This window comes from Leptidea sinapis, chromosome 21 (assembly GCF_905404315.1).
Source record: "Leptidea sinapis chromosome 21, ilLepSina1.1, whole genome shotgun sequence".
Lineage (NCBI taxonomy): Eukaryota > Metazoa > Arthropoda > Insecta > Lepidoptera > Pieridae > Leptidea > Leptidea sinapis.
The window spans coordinates 4,371,359-4,395,644 of record NC_066285.1 but is presented as its reverse complement, the minus strand read 5'-3'; the positions used below and the strand labels follow the sequence as shown (position 1 = coordinate 4,395,644).

General features: G+C 34.7%; 1 protein-coding gene across 2 annotated transcripts in view; it reads right to left on the bottom strand.

The window, feature by feature from the left end:
• The window catches only part of LOC126970402 (DE-cadherin), a 199,558-nt gene that overhangs the window by 18,548 nt on the left and 156,724 nt on the right, over positions 1–24,286 (bottom strand). For both annotated transcript variants that reach the window (XM_050816231.1, XM_050816232.1), the window contains 6 exons: positions 18,459–18,650; positions 17,287–17,442; positions 12,418–12,615; positions 10,361–10,577; positions 6,515–6,733; positions 1,002–1,226 (listed from right to left, as the gene is read on the bottom strand). In XM_050816231.1, coding sequence (XP_050672188.1) covers positions 1,002–1,226; positions 6,515–6,733; positions 10,361–10,577; positions 12,418–12,615; positions 17,287–17,442; positions 18,459–18,650 — 1,207 coding nt within the window. The remainder of the gene's footprint in view (positions 1–1,001; positions 1,227–6,514; positions 6,734–10,360; positions 10,578–12,417; positions 12,616–17,286; positions 17,443–18,458; positions 18,651–24,286) is intronic.

The window sequence follows — 24,286 nt, the reverse complement described above, 5'->3', positions numbered from 1 at the left end:
ATTCATAATAGTCTCCTAACTTAAAGCATCGCTAATTCTCACTCTGTCTTCTTCTATTGACCTAAGTCAATAAACACTGCTAAGCGGCTGTTTAAAGTTAGCGGACCATTATGAATAAGGGGGTAACTGTCCACAACACGTCACGTCTTACAAACAGTTAAGGTCTTCTTCTCAAGTACGTAATAAATATTAGCTATTATGTATTCTTTAATATTACTTTAATGATATGGGTAACCGACGGACAAGGATATTTTGGCAGAATGAATAATATTATGTAACTGAATAAATTTTTACTCTACTGTATGCTATATTCAAAACAAAATAAATAGGTAAATATACTTTGAATACGACGTACTGTTTCCGAAAATTTTGTTGGTCAGCTAGGCTCTGCAGATCGCAGTCGCTAACCACTGTGATGTCACTACATACACTCATTGCGCGATGTTATGACGTCATACAGGCATTTCGCGCCATATTAAATATTTAAATAATGCGGAAACGAAAATTATAATATTTTCTAAACCAGTAACTCTATCAAAAGTATAACTAGGTCTATTTGTAACATTTCAAATCATTTAACGGGCTTACTTAGTATGCGTTATTAGTGCATTTTTTATATGATAAAGAGACGAGACGAGCAGGACGTTCAGCAGATGTTAATTGATACGCCCTGCCCATTACAATGCAGTACGGAGGGATTCTTGAAAATCCCAAAGAATTATGAGCGGCACTACAATTTACAACGCTCGTTGAGACATATGATGTTAAGTCTCATTTGCCCAGTAATTTCACCAGCTACGGCCCCCTTCAGACCGAAACACAATAATGCTTACACATACTGCTTTTCGGCAGAAAGCAGCAAAAAGACAGCAAAAAGGCGCCGTTGTGGTACCCATAATCTAGCCGGCATCCTGTGCAAGGAGCCTCTTGGTAAAATATTATGCCGTTTCGCAACCAGTGTGATCTGCCCGATCATCAATAATTATTTTAAAATAACTCACCGTTTAATATTTCTCTAGGTCCTGTCGGCGCTCCAAGACTCATGCACGTGGACAGTTGACATCTATCCACGAACATTTCTATAGAGCTCCTCATAAGGACGATCTCAATGAGATGCGGCTTTCCGTCCGCAACATGCACCACGCTGTTGTTCAGCCGCGTTGTTCCGGAACCGTAGTTGACCAGCAGTACCGGGAAGCCCTCGACCAACTCCAAAGACATGAAGTCTGAAATTAAAAAAATATTTTAATTCGAATAATGAAACTTGGACTTGAACAAATGTCGTGCCGAGACTTCTTAAAGTATGGCGTAGTGAATAACAAATCTGCGTGTCTAAAAAAGATAATATTTCAGTTTGTTTTAGGGTTACCATTAACTTTGGTTTTATTTGGGGCTAATACAAATGTGATAGAATTTGAAAACCCGACAGATATCCTTCATACTAGAAGTCAAGATATATATGCGTTACCGCTTTAGAAGTTCTACTCCTATCAGTAAGCTTGAAGGTTCAAGCAGGAAAATTATTCCTCAAAGTGGCTGAGGTAGGCAAAAAGTTTCATGCGAAACGCTTGGTGGTGGGATGCCAAACATAATCGTGGTTCCCATGTGGTGGTAAAATTTAGTATTATGACAAGATGGCTGATCAAGATACTTTTTATAACAATAAGTCACATATATTATCTCAAAATTGATACACTATAAATAACATTAATTAAATCAATAAAATACAGTAGAATCTCTGTCCAATCTTTCAAAGCCAAACTTCAACCCAATAATTGCCTCAAATATAAACTATCTCTACGTCGTATATTTCTCTTGCAAAGCCTCTGAACGTCGGTTATTTACTTAGAGAAAACCTTCCTAATTCGAACCTTTTCATTTTGCAAAACTCTAACTAATTCTCCCGCGTTTCCCTTGAATTTTGTTTGAAGTAGGTACAGAGGTTACTCTAGTAGCTAAAAATAATTAAATCTAAGAACCTAAAGTTAAATATGCTGCTCAGAAAAGTATGCAATTTCAACTTGTAAAATTAGTAACGCTTTTTAACGATATATTTATATTATATATGTCTTATTACAAATAATAAAAAAAAAGTAGCCATAAACCATCTAGGTTAAATTTCACATCGAATGGTGGTAGTTTCATGTCGATACGATCAGCGATTTAGGCGTGAAAGAGCCTCAAACAAAGACCATTTTCAATAGACAGCAGAGATAGATTTACAATTATTCTTAAATACCTGCTCAAGTACCTCTCTTGAGCTCTCAACCTAACGCAGCCAGAACATTATAATTTGTCAAACTAACGTTGTTACATTGTCAACTATACAACCACCGTTATAAATACTTATAATACTTATGGGTATATCTACTCCAGTAACATAAAGGCCAACAATAATTACGTTACATTACAAGCCTCTCCAATAATTCTTTCTCTATTTTCCCATGTCGAGAATGTTACCGAACAGATAACATATTCATTAGAAGTTGTACACGCGATCGAACATAAATCATAACATACTCGTACGCCGACGTCATTAGGTGGTCATTAAAAAATCATTACATCGCTGTCGCTTCAAGCACCCTTCAAGATTTACTACTTATTTGTATGGAAAATAACTGAGATTATGTTTTTGACATCAGTGTTTTGGTAATAACTGTTTCAATTTCCGTACAACGGACATGTTACGATATTTATGTAGCTTTAATTGTATACTATGTTACAAGTGAGTTAAGTTGCTTTTTTTTTACAAATAAAATTTGAACGATGCGGGACTCGAACCCACGACGACATCTCACGTTCCGTGCGAGTGCTCTTCCAACTGAGCTAACCGTTCGAATGACGTATCGTCATAAAATCTTGTATGCTTTGTTCATCTCTCGGGTTGTGGCTTCACCTACAGAATCTACTTTACAGTTGATAACCTGCTCAACCCAAATATTTGCATATTAGGAAACTGATTTGAGATGTCGCTCGTCGTGGGTTTGAGTAAATACTAATTATTTATCAAGAACTTTCGTTGGCTTTAATTTTTTTTCATTTTATGATAGCTAACGGAAAATTCAACTGCTAAACTAACCTTCTTTGTAAAATTTATAATTAATTAAATAATCCCAATGGGTTTCGATTAATTTTATTTTTATTTACGCATTTTCTGTGGGTTTAATTTTGATAATAATTTGTCGTACGTAATATTTTTTGAGAATTTGCTGTACAACATAATTATAATAGCAATTTTAAAAATATTTCGCTGTCTTTCTGTCCGTTCTGACAAATCTAGAAAACAGCTGGACTGATTTTGACGAAACTATCCCTATATCTATAGAAAAATGTGATACGATTCAATGATTATAATAATACCGCACAAAGGAAATCCACACGGACTAACCCGCGGGCGGTAGCTAGTGAAAAATAGTTAAATACATACTGCATTGAGAACTGATGTTTCTATTAAATTCTTTGAAACAAACCCGAACTCTCAAGTTTCAACAAACGAACGTGTCACATTAGTAGTTGGCAACATTGTTACGACGATTAAAGTTAAATAACTCGCGCGCTGAACTGGGTTGCCACATTTAAGTTAGATTCCGTCGGAGCGGAGGGATTAACTTCAGCCAAATTAAACCTTGGTTATGCCCTATATTTAACATAGTTTAAACTAGTTAGCGATTGTGGTTGTAATTACTGTGTATATCTCAAAACTGTCATCAACAGAAAAGCATGACGTAAGAAACATTTACGAAACAATCTTAGATAATTAATAAACTGAAATTAAAAAGTGATATTCAGATGGCAAGGTGAGGCTGATATACTATATGTTACCACCTTGTGGTGTAATGTTGGAATTCGAAGTGGGTATACTTCATGTATAGTAATGACAATAAGATGAAATATAGTGAACCCGCAACCCGCAGTTCGATAGCCAGTTAAGTATATAATTCGATCAAAATTCATCTATATTTATTTAAATTGATTTTTATTGAAGTTGTACTTCTATTGAGGAAAATATATATTAAATTGGTTTGGAGCTAATAATTTACAACTTAATGTTAAATAACAATATCTTAATACATATATATACGGCGTCCTGTTTATTTCCAGTGAACTCCCTAAACTAATGAACGGATTGTAATGGGGATTACTTCTTGGAGTAGAGTCCAACTTGAGAGATAGGATAGTTTTTGTTTCGATTTGGGACCCATAATCATATTTATTTCCAATATTTGTTTTGTATGGACATATATTCTATGAGAGAATTTATTGACGCACGGTTTGACAGTTCTGTTGTGAAACAAATTCATTAAAACAACAGGGAGCATATTTTTACGAAATAATTCTTGATGTTATGAAGTATTAGTGACAAATTCATAAAAAAAAAGTATTTTATTAATATGTACAGTACAACATCTGTCGGGCCAGCTAGTAAAATAATACATTAATTGTATTTAATACCTTCCTTTGTTGTTCTAAAAACATTGTTCTTTCTAAAAACGTAAAATAACAAGCGGATTTTTTTTAAGGATTTTTGTTAAAGAAGTATAACTTCTTGCGTGAGTACATAAGTATGTATTTTTATTTAAATAATTCATGAAAAATTCAATAAAGGTAATAAATTTTCATTATTGTTTAAAGAGCTCATTGAGATAAATGAGATCGAAGCAATAAAGAGGTTTGTTGAGTTCGCGAGGAAACACTTTACATTATTGCCAATTTGGCAACGCGATAAGAAATATTTGCTTATTACATTTGCCCGTTGCCAAGTGACCAACTTGTGACCGGCATTTTGTTTCGGGAGTACAATACAAGACATTTAATTTTAATTTACTGCTTGGGCAATATTATTTTACATAGGAGGAAAATAAAAATTTATAATGATAAACGAATTGGACCAAAGACTAAGAATATCATTATCATCATTCGAAAGACGTCTACTGCTCGACATAGGTTTCCCCCAAAGATTTCCACGACGACCGGTCCTGTGCTGCCCTCATCCAACGTATTCCGGCGATATTGACCAGATCGTCGGTCCATCTTGTGGGGGGCCTACTACCATTGCGTCTTCCGGTACGTGGTCGCCATTCGAGGACTTTACTGCTCCAACGGCCATCTGTCCGTTACATATATTGAGTATGTGATATATACAATATATTAAATTATAATATATAATCCATCCAGACTAAGAATATACTAGGGTATAATCAACCTGATAACCAAATAACGCGTAATATACACACAAAATACTAAGGAGCTAAAGCCAGATCGTCGCTGACTGTTTTCAACTTGTCAATCAAAATCAGTTAAAGTAAGAATAAGAATAAGAGAAATGGACAAAAGAAGTGACTAAATGGTGACAGTGGTAAAAATAAAGGAAGACAGTATCGAAGATGGGAACATGATATACAAAAGGTGGCTGGTGCTTGGTCTTGGATGTGTGTGGAGAACACCTGGGAGGCCTATGCTGGAAAGCAAGACAATCTAGAAACCGGTGTCTAATATAGTAAATTATTACATAAGTACTTTTATATTTTTTTTATGGAATAGGAGGACAAACGAGCGTACTGGTCACCTGGTGTTAAGTTATCACCGCCGCCCACATTCTCTTGCAACACCAGAGGAATCACAAGAGCGTTGCCGGCCTTTAAGCCTTTTTTTTATATAAACAAATTAAAACAGTAGATTTAAGATAAGTAATGTAACAGCACTTATTTATAGATTGTTAATAAAGGCTATTATTATTATTATCATCATAAATAGTATTCAGTTATTATTAAGTCTTACGCTCGCCTATAAATTGCTGTAAAACAATAATAAAATTAAATGGGCATCCAAGCAATTAATGATAAAACCGTCAGTTAATTCGGATTCACCTTTAATTTATCCAATAAAAACTAATTATTTTGTACGCATCATTAAGAGATTGCGCTGTATACGACCACTGCGACCGAACCCGCAGTTTAAAAGTAATTTATTAAAACTTATTATGTACGATATAAAATTTTGAGGTGGTTTGCTTATCCATATAAGCAAACACACAATAGTAGTCTGACTGAAAAAGATTAGCGAACTGGGATGTAAAGTGTTGGGGTAAGTTGAGCTAGATGTACGCCAAAATATTTACCAACTCCGCTTTACCGGAATTTACTTGAAGCTTTTGACTTAAGGCCACGGCGATATTGTGAAATAAATTCGACCGTTGGTTGTCTGCCTGTACAGTTAATATTAAGGATTTAAATTGTTGTTTCCTCGGTAAACATAAAATTCACGCCTCCTTCGGTCCTCCGAGATTCTTGTCTTAGGTTTCTTATTTTACTTCACTACTGGACTTCCAAATAGATTTTGACGACTATTTACAGTAAAGGTGCCTAGGCAAGAAGAGTTGATGCTAGTGGGGCGCGGTGTTGTCAGGCCGATAGTGTCTAAGTGCACTGGCCAATACCCTGTACTTATAAAAAGTTACCTTTTATTTCAACAGGTACGGAGGGATGAGAAGCAATTGCATTTTAATTGAACATACCTTGGACGTCAAGCAGTGGATTAAACTTCAGTGGTCCTAGATAGAAGACGAGGCAGTGAGGTGAGTGAGCTGTGATTGTGAGAGTCAAGCGTCCCTCGTGGCAGGAGGCAGGAGGAGGGAACATGGCCCAGCCAGACCCGTGGAAACCAAGTGATGTTTGTTCACAACGTGGTCCATTCCAGCCATCCGGACACTCGCATTTATCAGCGAATGGGGTACCTGTTGCAAACACACATAAATTATAGCTTTTAATTACTCACTCCAGTTAATAAGACGATAACAAAATAAACTGATCTCATACCTCAAAGGATGAAATTTATTAAATGCAAAATTAAGCAAATTCAAATCAAAAACAAGAAATTTAAAATCACTCATTGAACGTCAAAATCTACGAAAAAAGTTACCTTTGACATGAGAAGAACAAAATAATACTTTTTTTTAATAAAATTTATTTATTCCATAGCCTGGCGGCGGTCGCTCCATTCTAAAGCTCATTTATGTTATAGAAAGTTTAAGTATTTTTGTTGCTGGTGTAAACATTGGGATTATAAGAGTATCCAGAAAATTCGCTAATATGACTCTGTACATATATTTACAATACATACATTAACAACAAGATATTGAGAGGCAGTTAATATGTGAATTAATCGGAAAAATATCTGATTTATCATAATAACGCAGTCTTAACGTAATAGTAAATAGAAATGTTGGATTTTAATCTCATATATTTTAGGTACCGGATCGTTAGCGAAAGAATTAAGGACCTCTACAGAAATTTCATTTACTTTTCATTTTATTTTATTGTTTTGAGGAACGAATTGAGATGAAAAGAAAGGAGATGCTTAAAATACAATTTAACGTTCTTATGAGAAAGTTCAGTTTTAACTTACACATTGTTATAAAGACAACCTAAAAGTGAAGATGCGTTTTATAGAAAGATAATATATAACTTTCAAACTTTACATTTAACTAATAGTTCCTTTGTAGCAAAATTTTGAGAACAATAAATGGACCGCATACTTTGGTTTCAATTTTCACGGTTACTTGGTGTTAAAAGTATGTCTTTGATGTTCTAATGCTTATTGAAAGCGATGAGAAACTTTTTGGCAATACTGTGAGTTTCAAGTCCTGAATTTATAAAGATATTATATAGAACCAACGTTAGGAAATCGTGACGTATTTCATTAAATACTTCGCGATATTTACGGCAATTTAGCGTTTGAGATGTGTGACAAGTTAATTACACTACCTCTTGGTAAACACAAGTAATTGAATACAGGCCACTCAATATATAACAATAATTAAACCATTCTTATTTATAATAATAATTCATTTAAAATATATTTATAATAGTAATAACTTAGTACACATTAATAAGTATATATTTTGTAAAAAGGTATACTTATATAAATTATTTATTAAGTCAATTATCATCACTACGTATTATAAAACAAAGTCCTTCGTCGTCTGTCTGTCTGTTCGCGATAAACTCAAAAACGATAGCACCGATTTTCATGTTTATTTATAATATATATATATATATATTTGGGCAACTAACAAATTACACTCTTTACATGCTTAAACTTAAAATATAATAATAAAATGGATAAGAGTTAATTCACTTATAAGCTACCACAGCATTCATAATTTTTACTACGCTTATAGGACAGAAGTTTTAACAATTTATAAACTAAAATCTAAAAATATTGTAATATGTAATTTTAAATAATAATGAAAATATGAAAACAAGGTTTCTAAGTCACATGTGTAAATTAAGTATTATCTTTTTATATTGAGCAAGCGGAATGAATAAATCAATGTTCTGCGATTTAGCCAGTGAGTTCTATGACCAACAGATCCTAGAAATAGTTGCGTTTTGACATGTTCATCAATATAGCTTGATAGCTTGGTTCTCGAGGATGGTTTTAGTATATAATTTGTTAAGTTTTTGTTTGTATATATTTTTATTTTATTATTATTTAAATATTGTATTTGTTGGAGATGTCAATAAAAATAAGTCGTCTTGGAGCTTTCAACGAAAACGCTGTCTAAACTATTTTAAATAAAACAATGTATGGTGGAATTTTGTATCTTATATAGGTCTACAGAAAAGTCCGCGATGGCATATGTGTCTCTGTTAAGTTTAACACACTATATCCATTTTATTTATTTCCTGTTATGATATTAATGACTATCTTCAGTCGGGTCAGCTAGTCTTTCATATAAGAGTTGTAGTATGACCACTGTTAGGAGCAGGTTCCTTCAAACTTCTTTACTTCGTTGAACTTAGGTGATTAAAGCCATGGATTCTTAATAATTGGTTCTGACTTTATAAGCGACTGAATTAATGACCAAGTAAAATAATTTGAGCACAAATGAGCTTACAGGTAAAATAACAACTTAATTACTACTATTACGATTTTTCAGCGAGAAAAAGTAAAACAGGAATTTTATATGCTAATGAACAAACTTTTTTTCATAGCGTCTTTGGCATTAAGTTGTTATTATATTGATTATAACTTATAAGTCTTGTAGTTACTATGATATGATATCTGGAAGTCCGAGCCTTGCTCGGATTTTTAAGAATAAACAAAACTTGAATAAAAATAAAATTAATTGGACATCTGGATTCGAATCGGGGTCTTCTGCTTTCCGGATCACCTAATGTCCCAGCCATAATAGTCTTGTAGTGGCGAAATTTACCATTGTATTCTAATGTTATTGTAGCTGTTTCTCATTAAAACACGGATAAAACTACATTTTTTAAAATTGAAACCTAGCAAGATCGATTTCTCGCCCCCGAAACTAACTGTATTCTAAATTTCATTAAAATCTTTGGAGCGATTTCCGAGATTCTGAATATACAGGATGGGTTTTTTGAGAAGGGCGGTGATGGCCAAGTCGGAAACTACGTGTCTTAGAGAAAAGTCGTGAAAGGAGTCATGCCCTCAATTTATAAGAAAACAATAACTACATATTTAGTTTCTTTATATTTCTTCAACTTTTGACGGAAATCGACCCGAAAGATTAAAAGAAAAATACATCCTGTATTATTGGACCAATGGACTCTTGTTGCTGAGAAGGATCAAAGTTTGAAAATATATGTATTACTAAAAATGTACCCTATATATGTATATATACAGGGTACATTTTACAAGAATTGCTCGTTTAAAGATATAACATTCTTTGCTACTACTTCTGTATAGAGTCGGTGATTTAATTTACAAGCTGCCCGACCCTTAAATTATATTAACGGTTTTAAGCTGTTACTGCAGGACTACTTGATAGTTGATGGGGCTTCTAAGAATCTGATGTATACTGGTGCAGGTAATTATTATACCGAGGCGGCTCCATTTAGTGTACTTAATTTATATTTTTTATAATATTAATATTTTTTAAACAAGAGTCCCGCTGAGTTTTTTCAGTTCTAAGTCATATCATTTTGACATTTAATGAGTGATTTAAAATCTTTAATTTTTAAATTATTTTTAATTAATTAACTAACTTATAATTAATTTAATAACTACATTTACAATACCATGATTATAAAAATTTAAAACTATCATTACGGGGAAGTGTACCAAGAATACTGGCAGCATTTCCGCGTTGGATAGCTAGGCTGATCTGTTGACCGAAATAGCTGCCAGCGCCTAGGTTTCCAGTAGCCTTATTGAGGCGCGAAGATAGTACTTTGTACATTCTCCGCGCCTCTTTTATTCAATTAATTCATTAATATTATGTAATGATAATATTAAGTGTTGTAAATATAGTTAGAAGCATTTTTTTTAGTTTTAAATAAAATATATTGTCATTTATGAGTTATGTGTGATTGTATATCAAACTGACCTCCATTCAAACATATAAGTGGTTCCTCAATATCGCAGGTACACTCGGACTCAACCCTAGCGGACACACCAACAAAGCTTGTGGTGTTGGTGAAAACGGAGAGAGGCACGTTGTTTTTCATCAACACATTGCGACAGGACTCCTCGCATTGCTCCTTTTCTATAAGGCACTCGTCGATCCGGACCATGTAAATCTTGGCTTGGAGTTCTTCTTCAATCTAGTACAAAAATAATACTTATTGCAATGATAACTTCTTTAGCGGCGTTGAACACTTTTCTTGGAATGGTTATAAAATATTAAACTCGCGTCAGCACACATGACCTGATCGAAAATTGTGACAGTTGTTGAAATTATGGATGAAAGTTAATTTTTCTGAGAGATAAACTTTTTAATGTAAAATGATTGTAACAGTTCTGAAGAATGAATGAATATTGTATTTAAACACATATATTATGCAAGTATTTTTATATGATATTTTATACGAGAAATGCAAGTCTAGTTCACAAGTAAGGGATACTCTGCCTATTCCACTGCAGTGCCGTTTAAGCTTCAGACATACATCGAACACTCATGATTAGGCATTTGATACGAGATTTTGCTGACACAAGAGGACACTCTGCGTTGCTTCGTCGCTGCATACGTATGTGTACATTCGATAGCCATCTAAAATTTTGTCTTTAGTGGAGAAATTACGATATAATTTGTTTGTTGGAAGTTTAGAGTAAATATGCTTATAACAATATAGCTGGACATATAAGTTATCGGACAGCCTGGGACTAGATTATAAATTTTGTATAGCAATAACAATGACAGTACAATTTAATATATTGTATTAAAAAGAGCGCAAACAAAGAATGCTGGGAGAGTTTCTTGCTCCGCTCCTTTTCTCTCAGGGCGTCATTTGTTTCCGAAGCGGTAGTAGTAGTATTAGTATTAGAAATGACATCAAAAAGAATTTTAAAGGAATCAATTTTGAGAAAATAAATGGCTTTATGAACAGAGTTATTATTAACATAACTTAGTGCTAATATGACAGGCAGGCATGAGTTTTATTGGCAGCGAATACTCGGCATGTGTGACATAGGCTTAAGAGTTCAAGAAAACTCCAACATTTTTAGCAGCACCGAAATTACGCTCGACACATTGAGAAATAAGCTACTTTAAAGCTATATCACTATAATAGCGGCGCACTACGACAAACAGTGCTTCAAGACTTTTTCTATGAAAATAAGGGAAGAGACGAGCAGGAGGACGTTCAACTGATGGTTCAATTGATACGCTCTGCCTATTACAATGCAGTGCCGCTTAGGTTTCTTGAAAAACACAAAAATTCTTGAGCCATAAGATGTTAAGTCTCATTTGCCCAGTCACTACACTAGCTACGGCGCCCTTCCAACCGAAAAGCAATAATGTTTACACATTACTGCTTCACGGCAGAAATAGGCGCCGTTTTAGTACCCATAATCTAGCCCGCAGCCCTTGCAAAGAATGCCTCCTGGTAAAGACTAAGTTCGTTGCGGTAGAAAAAGGCACTGCTGTGATGTAGACGGTATCCTGTATAAGAAGAGCCTCCTACTAATAATACTGAGGCCCGATGAAGGGCTGAAAAACATTAAAATGATACGATACCGCAACGTGCACGATACGACGTCGTTTCACGTTCTAGATGCATCGTAAAAATTCACGACACGATATAAGTGAAAATTTCATTAAGGCGAGGTAAATAATACAACAATTGGCCACTCAAGACTATTTTTTTACGATAGTTTGGGAGGAGACGAGCATGACGTTAAGCTGATGGTAATTGAAAATCCAACAATTCTGAGCGACACTACAATTACGCTCGTCACCTTGAGACAAGTTGTTAAGTCTCATTTGACCAGTAATTTCGCTAGCTAAGTAGCCTCCAACTAGTAAAATGGTATTTGTTGATAACTCACTGAGAAATACTAAATGAAAAAATACCTTTTTTGTCACTTATGTACCAAAAGTAATAAATTAATTTGGACGTTGGTAATAAATCTTCGTGTATAGTTTCATTCAAAAAAATTTCATACCTTCTCTTGTATACCAATGACCATACTGTCCAGTTTCTCGGGCTCGAAGTATGGCGAGCCATGTGCTGAGAACCGCACGTCCAGGAAGGAGTCCTTGACTGTCTGTTTGTTGAACACCGTGAACACATCCACGTTGTCCATAGATTTGTTGTATAGTTCCGCAAGTCGTTGGTGTAGTTTCTCCTTTTTACTCGTGCCCTGAAAGAAGTTATTTATATAATAAACATTTTCTCATTTTTTTTATCGAACAAAAATACAAAGTTTTGAGTACTAAATTGAAAATATACCTTATTAAAAACTACTTATATTCATTAGGCGAATACTTTAAATTAAAAACTTGACATTTTTTTTTAAATAATTTAATATTAATAAATAATACTACTAATCTTTTCTTAAATTGATATTATTGTAACTAATGATTTAGAAATGTATTTTGTAACATTTGCTCGTCATAAAAGTGGCTGTTGGATGAAGAGCGATAGTGCCAGGTCGATGCCGCATCGAACATAAGTTTTCGCACTCGAATTTTTTTCTAGTCCGCAACTTTTATCTGTCATTTACACAGCCACGATCAGTAATGAAAGTACATACTTTATTGTCTTTGAAAAAGTCTATACTCTTATTATATTAACTCCTTGCAACGGCTGTTATTTATTTTTGTTTTTTTTTAGAAGCCAGTTCGAAAAAGACGGCAATTCTACAAAAAAGTTCGTTATTGAATAAAATCTCTTTTTTCCCCTTTCCCCTGCCCCTATACTAAATCAACCTTCTAAATTCAAATAATTTTGTCCCTAACGCTTGCAACGAAATAAAGACTTGCTATTTATGATATTTCGTGACATTTAGTAACCAAGTATTGTCGAGCTGGTGTGAAAAAATAATAACGTCACGTTCTGAGACTGTTATTAAAAACTTTTTTAAGGATTTGGGATTTCCTGTTACCTATGCAACTCAGGCCGCACAAAAAGTTTCGATTTCAATATAATTGAGAAGTTTAATAACCTATATGAATATTAAATTTGAAACTAGAATTTCTTCAGCAGGAATTACTGAATACCGTACAATATTCAACCGAATGAGAAGCTACGGGTTGATGCACTTGATTATAAGTGATCACCAACAAATACAAGAACAGATCAATCACAACGGACAAAGGGGAGGCTAAAGATCTCCATCGATCTCAATATCCATCGGCGATTTTGACCAGATCGTCGGTCCACCTTGTCCCCACAAGGTCCACACTTGGGCCGACTAACACTGCGTCGTTCGGTACGTGATCGCCATTCGAAGACTTTTCTGCCCCACCGGCCATCTTTCCGTCGAACTATGTGCCCTGCCCACTGCCATTTCAGTATAAGGGTATAGGATAGGAATAGTATATACATATATAAAATACATAATACTTTTATTGTGTATATCCATTTATTGTGATGGTTTCCTGTTCTACACAGTAAGCAGCATCGCCTACGATATAATTATTTAAATCTGATTCTATTATAACAGAAATACTCATATAAAATGCTAACACAAACTACATTCAAAATTCCTCCCACACCGCGTCGTAAACATAACTCCAACAGTTACTTCACACAATAGTGGCTTCTTAGCTCCGAGACGTTTATTCTGTAGAGTCACTTTGTGGCTTTTACGTTTGTGAATAGTTGCCAAGCCCTCACGTCTAGAGCCTTAACCTTGGCCTAAAATGTTACTTTATTTCACATTATGCGCACTGAATTCGCCACGCAATGTAAAGTATTATAATTGCTCCGAATAACTTTTGCTATGCTAAAATTTCTTTTATTATATTTGGACTTTGTTTCCATGGTCTGAGTAATGTTTTATACCAGATGTGATATTAAGAATATTTTATACGCCTAGATAGTCTGTGACAGCTGTGAACACGTCGAAAACAATAACGTTCTCAAATCTTGCAGCGACATGTGCGTTCACTTGTTAACCTCTATTTTCACCAAAACAAAGAGACATACGTATCGCGAATGTAAGACGTAGCTTGTCATGCACACTAAAGTAATAAACCTGGACTGTTTTCAGCGTTGCCTATAAGCAAAGAGGTTCTACCAAGACATTTAATTTGTCTGGCCTTTTTTTGTCTATTAAGTATGCTCTGCTGATTGAATTATTATTTAGGTACACGATCATGTTAAGTCAAAAGGTGTACGAGAGCTGCTATTTTATTTGATCATAATTTCTCTCAGGATTGCCATATCAATATAACAAGAGTTTACCATCCGTAAAACTATATTCTAGAAAATGTAAACGCAACTATTAAATTTTTGGATTTGCCTTAATATATTATCATCATTATTTAAATTAACAGTCTAAATTTAAATATTGTAACAACTTATTTTTTTTTTAATTAATATTTGGAATGATTTTATTATGTTTGAAACGTAGATCAATAACGGAATGTGGTCTTAAAAACAACTAATTACAGTGATTGCATATAACAAAGTGGGTATGAGGTTGAGTTATTTTCAAGACGCTTCAAAAGCTAGGTATTTTCGGAAATAGTACTATCGATACATATACCAACATATCTTCTGTCAAAGACCATAACCTATCAGTGTGGCCGCGTGCTGTTAGTACTACGACCATTTCCCGCTACGAGTCTATGACTCTTCATGACGTGGTCGCTAACTATGGGCCTATGATCATGGTCGCTCAGAGGGCAATGGAGAGGGCTATGTTCGGAGATTCCCTCCAAGATCGAATCAGAAATGAGGAGATCTGTAGGAGAACCAAAGTCACTGACATAACGCAGTGATTGTTATACTGAAGTGGCAGTGGGCAGGGCACATAGCTCGAAGGACAGATGGCCGTACAAGATTGACCGATGATCTGGTCAAAATCGCCGGAATATGTTGGATGAGGGCAGCGCAGAATCGATCATCGTGGAGATCTTTGAGGGAGGCCTCGGCTGAAATGATGAATAATGATGATAGGACTCTTTCGCTTATAATCAAAGACCCGACGCTTATTGCTTATCATTGATATAACGATATAAAGATAATTCCTCGATCTGTAAGCTTGCTGTCCCGATACGCGGGTGAAAAGTTTATAATTATCCTTTTTAACTGACTAAAAATTTTAATTGAAAAACTCAAAAACAAGCAAAATGATAAAGTATGCACATAGCTGCACAGAATCTTCACAAGTGGTCATCTTTTTCGTACCTACATAAATATTCATTATCTTCATTAGTTCCTATGTTTTTCGGGAAAAGTACCACATTATCTTCTGTTTCGTGAATAAAGTTACTTTTCATCGAGAAGACGCAATTTTATAACTCGATCTGATGGCGAAATTAGCATTTCCCGTGGTAATGTGCTAGTTAAGCGCAATCATACACCACGATATAACAATAAATCACAATACGTAACGTAAACCTGTTCACATAGCATTCACAATATGAAATATTTAACAAATAGGCCGCGTGAATATATTTTATGAATGGTTAGCGTGTTAAGAGCTGAATGCCTTTCTATGGGAATGCCTGTACTCAGGTTTCTTTTCAATATCGTAAAAACAATTGCGTTCCTACACGGCATAGAGTCCATTTCTGTTTGAAACACATTCCCTGCAATGTTTACAATTATTAATAACTCGCATTTTGTAGTTTTTCTATGTAAATTAAAAGTTTATTTTCAACACCTGCCTTAACATAAGGTACCTAGTCAATATTTTATTCTTGGTTTCAGGATTTGTTTATCAGAAGGCCATAGTCATTTATGTTTTCAAAATTGATAATTATTTATAATGTTAATATGAAAATAAGCGGCGTCTTACGAGAGAAGATACGACGCAAGAAACTCAAAGATGTGGTCTAAGTAACCACGTATGTGTGGGCCATTCGGTTGACACACATTGTTGTGGTTCGCACTGATACTGGGGTACCAGGCCAGAAATGAGAGCTATATACTCCATGTGGCCGGACCTGCGCTTTGTAGGGCGCAAGAAAAAAGGTGCCGACTTGGAGTATTGCAGTGCTCTATTTAATGACCTCAATTTTCTCTTTAGAATCTAATGATCTTGGATATAGTAGCCCGAGATTTCGAGACCCACTATTTCGATACAAGACGAAGTTTTATGGGCCTAACAAACTTCTTTTATTAAAGCCAATTCCGCGACCTACTTAAAAGAGGGCTCCAGCACACAAGTTTCTTCCGGCACTAGTCGAAGATTGCCCGAGATTACAATACATGGTCGTACGGCATCTCCAGTACTGCAATCTGCATGTCAATAAATGTATGAGGAGTCCAATATATCATTGATATGCAGGAAAAACATTTTACGAGAAAGAAACAGTGCACATAGCCATGGGTTCCCCAAAGCTCAAGCTCCAACTCCAGCGTTTAAGGGCTTCGGGTTTGTGCAGAAATATCCGTCTACAACGACCTGTACCATGTTCCCCGTGAGGAAGCTGTTGATTGGGATTGGAAGCTGAAAATTCTATTTTAAATAGATATATACCAATTTGAACCTTAATGCATAAATGCACGCACATGCACGGCGAACTGAAGGCAGCAAAAGGTCTCTTTCTCATTCACTCGCTTTGTCAAGCACACTTATTCTCTTGCATTCCTTAGCTATATTTCGCCATCAATCAATTTAATATGTAGACCCAGCCTAAAACTCGTAGATATATTTGTTCACCGAATAAAGGACACAAATACTATACCATACAGGTATCATTACAACTGAACACGTGCCTCGCCCTCAAACGGCTTTAACCTAAAAAATATAACAATAGATTTCCGCCAAATAGCTCGAATTAAAGAAATAGCCTGACAAAGCCAAGCCTTTCTGACACAGTTATTTCCTTCCTATTACGCTTACTGTAATACTTACGTCTGATTCGGGAATTATAAATTCTTCAGCTGTTATGTTGATGAACCGGATCGAACCAGATTTGTCGACGGCTTCTTCAGGGATCTCCTTGACTGTGACGCTGACTGTTGCTTCTACCCAGTGGAATGGTACTATGGGTTCATGTTCTTCTGTAACCTGGTTAAAAAGAAGAAACATTGTAACCAGAAGCAGCTTAATGTAATCACGTGCTTCTTACTTTTATTATAACCGACTTTCAATCGTCCTTCCCATATTTTATAGCCCTATGGGTGAAATATTCAAAACTCCCTTGTGTCCCTCACTTACGTCAGCTGAAGAACATCTGTCCAAAATTAGTTAGTCCCACAGTACTATACTAAGTTATATAGACTACACAAAGCTACCAACAGCCCGTAATTAAGGCGAATAAAAACGAGTTTCGCTGTAGACGTGTGGACTATATTAAGTTAAATCGATATGGTCGTACGCAAGGAGCGGAATTTCAGGTCACCGCAAATACTTGGCATTTAATTATTAACTTCCACCGGCTATAAATTCAAGAGCAACGCTGCAAGCAAATATACTGGATAGCGCAAGAGCTGCTGCAATATAAAGTTGCCTTAATTAAAGTTATTAAAACGGGTTATTTGACACCTTAGTTATATATTTTCTAGAGGCTTGCTTTATTAGAAACAATGTAATAGATTTTATTTATTTACGTAACGATAACTGGAGTGAATTTAGTACAAAACAACATAAAGGTCGTTAAATTAACTTTAAAATGATATTGCATTTAAAAGATAGGCCGCTCTACCTACCGCCTATGATACTTATGAAAAAATTATGAAGATCAATTGAGCCATTTGATAGAATAACAATTAACACACAGAACCCTTCCTTATTCATTTACTATTGACGTCTCTCTCTTAGTGCAAGCCCCACCGAAACAAAGATGTTAAATATTACACAAACGTACAGGAATTTTTATATAGAGACAGAAATATGTTTTAAAATGAGAAGAGTAAAAAAATATTTCTTCAAAAAGTTATAAAATTTAAAGAATGTTTTCGCAGCTTCACCTACAACCCTAATTATAAATCTATAAAAAAATCTTAAAAATTTTTACATGAAAGAAAGACCGTGATGTATTTAAAAAATTAAACTTAAATAGCTTCAAGTGTGGGTAGACTTACATTAAAACGCAGCATATAGGTTCCATTAGGCGTTCCCTCTTTCATTGTTATCATGCCAGTGTTGCTGTGCACGTCGAAATATGGGCTTCTGAGTTCATACGACGGCAGCCACATAAACCTCTTGTCTGGAAGGTCCCAGTCATCCGGGTCGTTGACAAATACTCTGCCGATTTCTGTATCTGGAGCTTCACCCTGGTAAACGACATACAAATTTAAATTACTGTGTCAAAAACAAAAATTTAATGCGTTTCAAAAAAAAAAACTACTCAACCATGCAAAACGATTTTATCATTTAATATACTTAATAATTGAATTGAGCAATACTAAATGATATTGTATAATAACGATGACAATCGACAAAGTTGATCAAATCTTTCAGAATCTGTAAGTGCAGATTCACGACAAATACTTATATAAAAAATAAACTTATCTTAGCTACTTTTCTTCTCAATGTACTCGAATAAGCAGTTGTTTAAAATACAGATTTTTATTTAATTATATAATATTATACAAATCATCATTAAAACTTAATAGTAAAAGCATGTGTAGACTCTTTGTCTAGTCATTGTTTACAACTTTGTTATTTATTTCAATAAATAATTAGTTTGATGAAAAATATACGAAAATAAATCTGGGTCACAGAAACGGAGCATGCATGTGTTTAATAAAATAATGCCAACTAGGTCGTACGTTTCTTAATTAAGTAAATGCAAATTTTCCATTTCGTAATAAGTGCTCTTTTTTTAAATATATTTTTTTTCCAAAACTGATAACACATTCTTCACGTTTAAGTTATTAATAACACTATGACATGGTAAATGTTATTCATTGCCATAATGATTTGTTTATAATAGCAATCTCATTAAGACGAGTTTTACTTTCGAAGTAGTTTTTTGCAAATGTATCATTAGTACTGTTATATATTCTATATTATGTGCTATTTATTCTTACAATATCATTCATTGACTCGAGGGGCGTGGAGTGAAGAAGCAAAGATGTGGGCGTCGACGCTTAGAACTTCGTAAGGAGTAGCAAAACAATGACTTTATCGGTATAACTTATAAAAATAGGATTAGGATAATCTAGAGCTAACAACTTTTTAGTTACCGTTATATAGTTGGTTTTCTGCAATAATGGAAAAATATAGAAATTTCAACTTACTAAGTATTTCAGAATAAGAAAATATTCATCCTGTAAATTATACATATTAGAACATCTAATTATTGCAAATCTAAATTCCAAACCACAAGGGATGCCAATCGAAAACACACTCAAAATTATTAAAGCTTAGAACAATCTCAATTGGCTTTCAAATAAAGAATCGCATCAAAATGAGTCCATTACATTGGGAATAACAGACAAATCAAATATGTAACTAGGGTTACCAACCGTAGTCTAAAATAGAGTATAGTACTCTATCTTTTCATGTAGATGTACTCTATAATCTACACACATAGAATATGCTAAACTACTTTTTTTTACACAATTCTTTTAAAAACATGAAAAAATGTTATGTGCTGCAAAAAGTCTAAAAAATAAATGATATAATTTTTTTTTGGAAGTCCGTACTCTTTATTTACCTCCTTTAAAATCAGATATACTCTATTTCTTCTAATTAAAATTGGCAACCAAAACCCTACTGTAGCATCCCTCTCCATGCGTCGGGGATTAATAATTATTGGTCTTTCCATTCAGGAAAACTTGAGGGACAAACAGTTTTTAAATGATTTTACATTAAAATGGTGTGCTGTGGATTGAGTAGATATAGTAGTTCTCCCAGCAGCCTAATGGTCTTGTTACACTTTTCAAAAACTAAACAAAGTCCGTACAAATAAATTGTCCACTAACAACTGCGAACACGGAATCAGTTGGTTCTATGGAGGTGTTTATTAGTAGAGGGCCACACAGCGGTTGCTTGACAACCAATTAACTCAGCTAACGCGACTTCAGGCTCTAATTGTAACGGAATTCTTGTCGCCGCTGCGGAGCACAGTCTAGACATCGGTGTTCTAATTAATACTGGAATTACAAAGTTAGTAACATTCCCTTGTTACATAAAATTAGATTTGAAACATGAGCTTTGATTGGATTGAATCAATTTTGTATTTTTATGGTACACTAACTAAATATTGCCATGTTTCACTGTGGTTTTCGTATGCTAGATAAATCGATGAACTGCGGTTTCATCAAATGGAAAAGTTCAGCAAAATGCACAGTTCAGAATATTTAGCGGTCTCCGTGCCGGTTTTTATGGTGACAGTTGAACGATATGACAGTATGTTCTGTACAGCTACGAAAAAGTGGATAACATATAAACTATCTCCACGAAACACAGCTGTGATATGTAAAATTTTAAATCAACTTTGAGATTGGCAGCGAAATACATAAAGAAGCCTACTAGGAAACTGGTGTTATTAAAGGCATCACGCAATAACACCCATAGTGCCGATGATCACGTAGTGGACATCGTGAGTAGGTGCATTTTGTGCACCCGTGGACACCAATAGTGATATCACCACCGGCGCACCCCGCGCCCCCCGCCCTGTTCAGCCGCGCACTACGAGCACAAGTCCGCAGTAAGAGACGGGACGTTATCGCGAACCCACTACACTCACCTTGAAGAAGGACCTCCGAATGGTCCGAAACTAGTCGGTACCCGCACCGATAAGGTAAAGCCATATTATTAAATAAGGAGCCTACTCTTTAAAAAAGAGGAGGACAAACTTGCATACATACGGTATCACCAAATGTTATGTGATCAACACGACTCATATTTTTGTAACAACAGAGGACTAACAAGAGCCTTGTCGACCGTATAAAGCATGGAATAAACATTAATTAAAATTCGAAAAACCAAAAGCACATTGATACATGGCAGGCGAGGATTGGACCAGGCCAGCGTTTTGAGTGTCAAGGGTTCTACTTATTGTGTCACCGCCGCATTAATTAATAACTTTTAAATCTAAAGAAAGATAAAGAATGAATTATGAATAAATGATTGGTATGATTTCAAGGCAAACTTTGCAAAAGCTTTAAAAGAATACACATACAGATAAGTGGAAGTGGTGTTTGAAGATCGCTCGCTTTTCGGAGTTTTAACAAATTATAAAGTGCCACTACAGGTGTAAAAGCACGGGACTGCTGTATTGTGCGACATAAGACGGGGAGGCAGTTTGCTAGCTACGTACAAATCACGCCCCATCAAATAGCAAAATACTATAAAATTAAAGAAATTCCTAAATTTTAACATAATATCAGATTATTGAAGTATATTTTTAACGCCTCCGAAATAAACCCCAAAAAACTTAAAAGAGAATAAATGAAAAGCCGTAAATAATAAAAGAAAGCACCGTAACTCGGCAATTTGACGGTCGGCAGTAAAAATTGTTTCCGAACTTAATCCCTGTTTACGCACTCAACACAAAACCCACATTTATTTGAACACAAAATTAACATTTTAACAGCCACGTAAGACGCTCTAGATGTTATTACAATTTATTACTAAGCAAACATTAACTGTGCTCGTAAAGATTTTAATTAAAATAGCGAAAGGCTTTTGAATGCGACACTGGATGTTGGATCTGTGGGAGAGATAAAAAAACAGTCAAGTGCGAGCGTGTCTTATATAAATCTATTTTTAATTAAATGTAATACTAAATAACATTTATTTAGTCAGTTGCGTTCAAAATTTAACCGGCCATATTTGTTTTGACAGTGCTTCCAACACAGATTTTAAAGATAAATAAGAAAAGAAAAAAAAACATTAGAAAAAAGAATCAGAAATAAGAAGTCTTGTAAGACGTGAGTGAGCAGATATGAGTGGAAGTTTCGTAATCTCTGGGAAAGTTTTTGGGGTTTAATTTAGTTAAATAATAATTGGTCTCTGTGAGTCATATATCTTTGTGCCGTTTGGTGTCGAGACACTTGTCCCGTGGGGCCCGGAGGTGCGGAGAATGTTCAAAATACTATCTTCGCGCCCGAATAAGGCTACTTACTGGAAACCCAAGCGCTGGCAGCTATTTCGGTCAACGGAGCAGCCTTGGTATCCAACGCGGTAATGCTGCCAGTAATCATGGTACGTAATGATAGTTTTAATTTTATGTAGTCATAGTATTGTAAATATAGTTATAAGATTTGTTTTGTTTGAATAATAAATATTATATTCAATTAATAATTATATGTGAGCAGTATCAACGAATCAAACAGTCGAATGGAGAACATGCGATCAATCGGATCCGTGGTAGGACAACTTATAAACCAACATCGAAAACTTAGTTCAAGTTTCGAAGTAGGTAGCGCCCCGTATCAATAAATAATGATTAGTCAGAGCCAGATTGTACGTCACGATGGAAGAACTACGTCTACCCTCTAAATCGAAAACATTTTACTTTAATACATAGTGTATGCTTTAACATAATGAACGAAGTGGAAGAAAGGTGGAAGAACGCTTAGAAACAAGAGATAGAATAGCGAGGCGAGAGAAAGATAATACGACATTACTGCATCACGATGAAACATCATACAGATCGCCTTTGGGGGAGTAAAGTTCTCGAATAGCAACCACGTACTGGAAGAACTGTTGGTAAGCCCCCCACAAGATGGATAAGAATCTGGTCAAGATCGCCGGAATACGTTGGATGAGAGCAGCGCAGGATCGATAGTCGTGGAAATCTTTGGGGGAGGCCTTTGTCCAGCAGTGGACGTCTTCCGGCTGATGATGATATACATATGAGTCACATTATGCTATTTTGCAAAAAAATGCATGTGAAATACAACCACTACAAGCCATATATATACATCTTCATATTCATAAAGCACAGAACGTTTAAGCAATGATAAATAAATACTAAAATATCACCAATACTAGATCAGATTTACATAAATGTTTTCAGTGTAATGTTTCGACCAATTAACGGAACATTTGTTGTGTCAATTAAGTGCGTTGTTAATTTTAACACGTCATGTTTAATGAGGGATTTTATATCAATTAATAAAACATCGTTGTCGATATAACAGTACTCAGGGTTAAAATTATTGGTAATAAAATGAAGAATATTTTGTGTTTTAACCAACACAATGTCCATAAGTTTTGTGAAAAAGCTAAATTTACTTTTAATGTGATGCTCCATTAAACACTTTTGCAACTGAAACTCTAAAACTATGTGAAGTATATTTATTACTTCACATAGCTTTAGAGTTGTATTATAGTTCTCAAATAGTATACCACGATGAACTTCTTCTAAAAGAATAGATTAAACGTTAGATCAAGAGAGAAAAAAAAGTGGGTGTGTACTTATATATGCACCCAAGAAGTTATACTTCTTTTGCCTATCAAAGCAAAAATCCTAAAATTATTTATTCCTTGCTATTGTACGTTTGTAGAAAGCACAATATTGTAAAAATCTTGCAACGTTGGCTTTGACAATTAATTATTAAATAACGAATACGCCTATACGGACTTGAACCCTTGCCTATCCTAATAATGTACGAAGCAACTAAAAATAAAAATTTAGGCACCAACTTTACCCTGTTACAGTTATGCGTGCGCATCTTAAAATTACACTCTCATAATTTTTTCATGACGCACGCAAGTATAACTTCAAAGAATTAATTCAATAGAAATATATAATTTGTATAATCTCCTTGACAAAGAAGTAAAGCTTCTTGGAGAGCGTTGTCTAAATACAAACGTTTGATACATACGATTTCGTTATCAGAAACTAGTTATAAGAACGCTATGGTTTGAAATACAATCCTCTCTCAATATTTAAGCTAAGTCATAAAATTAAATGGGAACTTGGCTATGTTGCGCTAAGCGATACTGGTTT